This window comes from Poecilia latipinna, unplaced genomic scaffold, assembly GCF_001443285.1.
Source record: "Poecilia latipinna isolate Pla-1442-1.1 unplaced genomic scaffold, P_latipinna-1.0 Scaffold961, whole genome shotgun sequence".
Classification (NCBI taxonomy): Eukaryota; Metazoa; Chordata; class Actinopteri; order Cyprinodontiformes; family Poeciliidae; genus Poecilia; species Poecilia latipinna.
In genome coordinates, this window is record NW_015113577.1 from 132,323 (window position 1) to 136,821 (window position 4,499).

The window sequence follows — 4,499 nt, forward strand, 5'->3', positions numbered from 1 at the left end:
TTTCACTCTACTTATAACCAACTAAGAAACAATACAGGTGAAGAGAAAAAAATAGAAGTATATACAACAAACATTATTATTATTATTATTATTATTATTATTATTATTATTATTTTACTTTGATAACAAAACTCTTCTATTTAAAAAGTTGCTGGTTTTCCAAGCGCCAATGACAAATTTCTCTTTAAATTCATGTAAAGTACAATACAGGCAGTCTACATTAACAATTTTCAGTGTATTTTGACGTGGAACAACATATGAAACAAAGCTTCCTTCTGGTTGCCGCCTGCAGTCTGTCGGGTTGTCCACGCGCCACCTCCGCCATGAGGAAAGCCAGGCTCTCGGGAGTGGAAATGCTAACAATAAAGCACCAACGTGCCAGCAACGGTAAGCTCAGCCACACAATGCAGCCAATCAGGAACAAGGAACATGGAAGGGTTTACAGAGCGGAGTTCCAATTACAGATAATAAACCAATCAGAGTGGTGTGTGTGTGTGTGCGTGTGTGTGTGTAGGGTGAGGGGTGTGTGTAGGGTGAGGGTGGGGGGGGGCAGCAAATGAACGGCCACTGATGGGGTAATAATTCGAATGGCTCCAATCTGGAGGAACAGGTTGAAAGAAATCGTGCAGATTTGAGAGACGCTATGACGTTATCATCCAGTTGCGTCACACACTTGTCAAAAAACACATCCCCCCCAAAAAACGTAACCACATTTGTCATTTGTAAAGATTTTAAAATCTGACGATAAGGTTGGGATTAATGCCGCTTGTCGTCTCCAGGGCTGGATCATGACGAAGAGATCAAGCAGCTGGACGATGAAATCAAAGATTTAAGTGAATCGAATTCACAAGTGGAGGCTGACATGATCAAACTCAGAACACAGGTGAGTCACCCGCCCAGCACCCGTCTTTTTTTTTTTTTTTTTTTTTTATTGGCAAGTGGAAACATGTAACGCACCGTGACCCCACCCTCCTCTCTGCAGATCACAACAATGGAGACCAACTTGAAGTGCATAGAGGAGGAAAACAAGGTGATTGAACAGCAAAATGAATCTCTGCTGCATGAGCTGGCCAACCTCAGCCACTCACTGATTAACAGTTTAGCTAATGTCCAGCTCCCTCATATGGTAAGGGCCACCAGGAAACGGGCGAGCCAGAAAGTCACAGAACGTAGTGAACCATTGCGTTTATCTGTGGTACATTTGCCCACGGCTTTCTGTGCATGCTTACTCTAAAGTGTGGAGCATCGCTTGTCTTCCCAAAGGCTGAGGGGGAGTTGTGAAATGAGTTGCAGCAACTGTGAGAACTGAAATTCAGCATAAACAAAACAATATGTTGAGGTTTTGTTTACGTTTACAGGGGAGCTATGATTAAAGGACTGTTATTGTAGCGGGTTGAATTCTTAGAATCTGCCTTTGCAGTCATTTTATTTCACGCCAAAGATGTTTCTGAAAGATATGATCCCAACTTTTCCATCTCCTTTGACACCTTATTCTGTTCCCTTTCGTTCGATTATTTTTGTTGCTCATTTTGTTGCAGAGTTTTTAAAGCAATCACAGACAATTTCATCCCGCTTTGTCCCTTACGCTGCCATTCTTTTTATGATCATCTCTTGCGTAATAGATCTATCACTGACAAAGTGCAGATTCAAACGCTGTTTGAAATGTGCCAGCCGCTTTTCTTATTTTATGTTGCTTTTAGATCTCTGGAGGTGTGCAGATGAAAGAAGTAAAAAAAAGTATTTTTAATCTCCCTTAAATCACTATAAGGCTTTGTCCTGATTTCTCGCACGGCTTTCTGTCTATGTTCAAGTTACATTTTTTTTTATTTTTTTTATTTTATGCATCTTATAGCATTTGGCTGGTTAATAGATACTGCCATCTAGTGTTTGATTTTAGGAATAGCATCTTGTTTGAACTTGTCCTGCTTAAAGAAATCTCTCTTTCTCGACTGCTTGCAGAAACCCCTGACAGAAAAAGAGCTTCCTCTGAGGAATAACAGCTGCTTACAGATGCACCAGCAAGTAAGTCTCTCGTGTGGCGGTGTAAGAAGCTTTTTCCTGTTGTGAAATTGAATGTGCTACTTTGTATCTTTCTCTTCAACAGAAGAACCAAGAACACATGAAAATGTATTCGTAGTCCATGAGCATTTTCACATTTTGTCATGCTAGACCCGCAGACTTTAAAACATTTTCGTTGGATCTTAAGTGATAAAACAAAGTATGACTGTCAAACCTGGTAAACGCCACAATATTCTGGTTCGTAAAACCCTAGAACTGCAAAAAGGGGTGTTTTAAAAAAAAAAAAAAAAATCCGACAAAACCTTTAGAGTCACTAACCATTTTTTTTTTTTGTGTGTGTGTTTGGTCATGCAGGAGTCATTAAGTGAGCAGAACTTTGACGCCTACGTCACCACTCTCACGGATATCTACACAAACCAAGACCAGTACCAGAGTGCGGAAAATAAAGCTTTGCTGGAAAACATCAAGCAAGCAGTTCAAGGGATTCAAGTGTAACGTCTCAGCAAAGGGACACGTTGGTTCTCCGCAACAGAAAGAGAGACAGGCAGTGACGGTTTGACCTCCTCGGTTCAGTGCAGTAATTTGATATAGTGTTATATATATTCTGAATTCTGTTCTTTGGAGAAAAAAAGAAAAAGAAAAAAAAACAAAACAGAGGTATTACGCTTAAAAAGACCTCGAGATAATTTCTTTTTTCTCTCTCTTTTTTTTGTTTTTTTTTTGTTTTTGAGTCTTGCTTTTGAGGAAGAGCATAAAGGAGTAAATCGCAAAATAGTTTTTGAGGACATTTACATTTTGTACGTTTTCATATGAGCTGACATAGTGTCATGTAATGTTTCTAGCTGCTCATGTATGCACATTTTTAGTGTATATTTCTGAACAGTAAGCTAACGAAAACAGAGGTTCTTTTTATTGCTCGAGAAAACAAAGCATTTCAGACTAAAAAAAAAAAAAAAAAGAGTAACGACGAGAAACAAGAAAAAACTACAAGCAAGGAAGAAGCTTTTTATTTCCAGTGGATGATTCTGGACTTAATGAACTGAGATGATTCACCCCTCTACCCCCCCACCAACCCCACTCCTTCTTTATCTTCTTCTTCCTGCGTGTAGATTGTCAAATAGCAGCAAGAACTGGTTTGCGAATTGCTTTATTTTCTAAACAATGCTTGAGAATCATTTGTGCTTTGTTATGACGAAGAGTAAAGATGTGTCACTGTAGGTGGGGCCATTTTTAATCGGTGCTGTAAATGAATTCTGGGAAAGAGAATTACCTGATGTCTGTATGAATGTATGAAGTTATATTGTAAACATCATTACACGGAAACCCGATGGTGGAAATCCCCTCCCCTCATTACTGTATCTAGCAGAGCCAATTTTGCATGTTCTCATGCTCATTCCTAAATTAGTTTGAGGTAGAAAAGATTTGTAAAAGACAATGACCTTTAGAGGCAAGATTTTAGCCTTTTTTTTAAAGAATCAAATCTGATCAGTGGTATGTTGCTAGGATCATGAAATGTCTCAGCAATATTTAAAAGATATTAAAAAAAAAACAAAATCATTTGTTTAAAAAGAGGTATATGCGATGCAATCTGCAAAAGAGGAAAAAAAAAAGTTGGGTATATGCAATCTCTTGTTTATAAGCATAGCGGGGTAACATGAATCTTTTTAATATAGCCTATGTAAAATATTGATTTTTATACAAATCTTTTAATACAAAATGTCTTTTTAAAAAAAAAAAAGAGGAGGGAACCTGGACATTGAGTTTTAGGAGCAAAAAGTATATGAGTTGAACTTATTTTATTTTTATTTTTTTCTGTACGACTTTGCACAGGGACACCTTCGTTTCCATGTTTTGATGTTCTTACAGAAGCTAAACGCAGTTACCCGAGAGCCAGAGGAGAAAAGGTTTTGTAGAGAGTATTTATAGAGAGCGGGACTTACAGGGTCGCTGTCCCCACTTATGTGCCAGTAAGACTATTTGCACTTCTCCTTGAAAATATTATCCTTACATATGGCGCCGTGCAATTTTTCCAGGTGACCTCTTCGGCACACGATTGGAGCAACCAACCGCTTGGAGCCACTGCAGGTGTGGATTTCCTACCACTGAGAGCAAAAAACAAAAAAAAAAAAAGAGAGAAGGAACAGGGACTCTGAAATCTGAACAGAAGGATTATAACCTTAGCAGTTATATTTTAGGCTGTTATCAATTGTAAAAACATTAAAATTCTTTCATTTCTTTGCTACGTTTTAGGAAGATGAAGTTATCTCCCTCCCCCCCCCCCCCCCAGCAGCACTTTATATCTAATCACTGTACAAAGAATTAAATAGTCAATCAGTTCAAGGTTTGAAAAAGAAAAACAAAAAAAAAAAAAACGCAAGAGGAGGTGAAAGCTTGGAGACCTTCACAGACTAAAAGTAGGCAGCCCTCCCATTCCGTCACCGTAGTTGTTAGCGATCATGTTCAGAATTTGCCTTTTCGAG

At 38.5% G+C, this 4,499-nt stretch overlaps 1 protein-coding gene across 5 annotated transcripts in view; it reads left to right on the plus strand.

Annotated features, from left to right (window-relative positions):
* Positions 1–2,979, plus strand: part of LOC106958095 (myelin transcription factor 1-like protein) — a 133,927-nt gene extending 130,948 nt beyond the window's left edge. For 4 of the 5 annotated variants that reach the window (XM_015049837.1, XM_015049835.1, XM_015049839.1 and 1 more), the window contains 5 exons: positions 293–387; positions 780–883; positions 983–1,126; positions 1,960–2,022; positions 2,374–2,979. In XM_015049837.1, coding sequence (XP_014905323.1) covers positions 293–387; positions 780–883; positions 983–1,126; positions 1,960–2,022; positions 2,374–2,514 — 547 coding nt within the window. In that variant the 3' untranslated portion in view covers positions 2,515–2,979. The remainder of the gene's footprint in view (positions 1–292; positions 388–779; positions 884–982; positions 1,127–1,959; positions 2,023–2,373) is intronic. The other variant, XM_015049840.1, reaches the window with a different exon arrangement.
* The last annotated feature ends 1,520 nt before the right edge of the window (positions 2,980–4,499 follow it).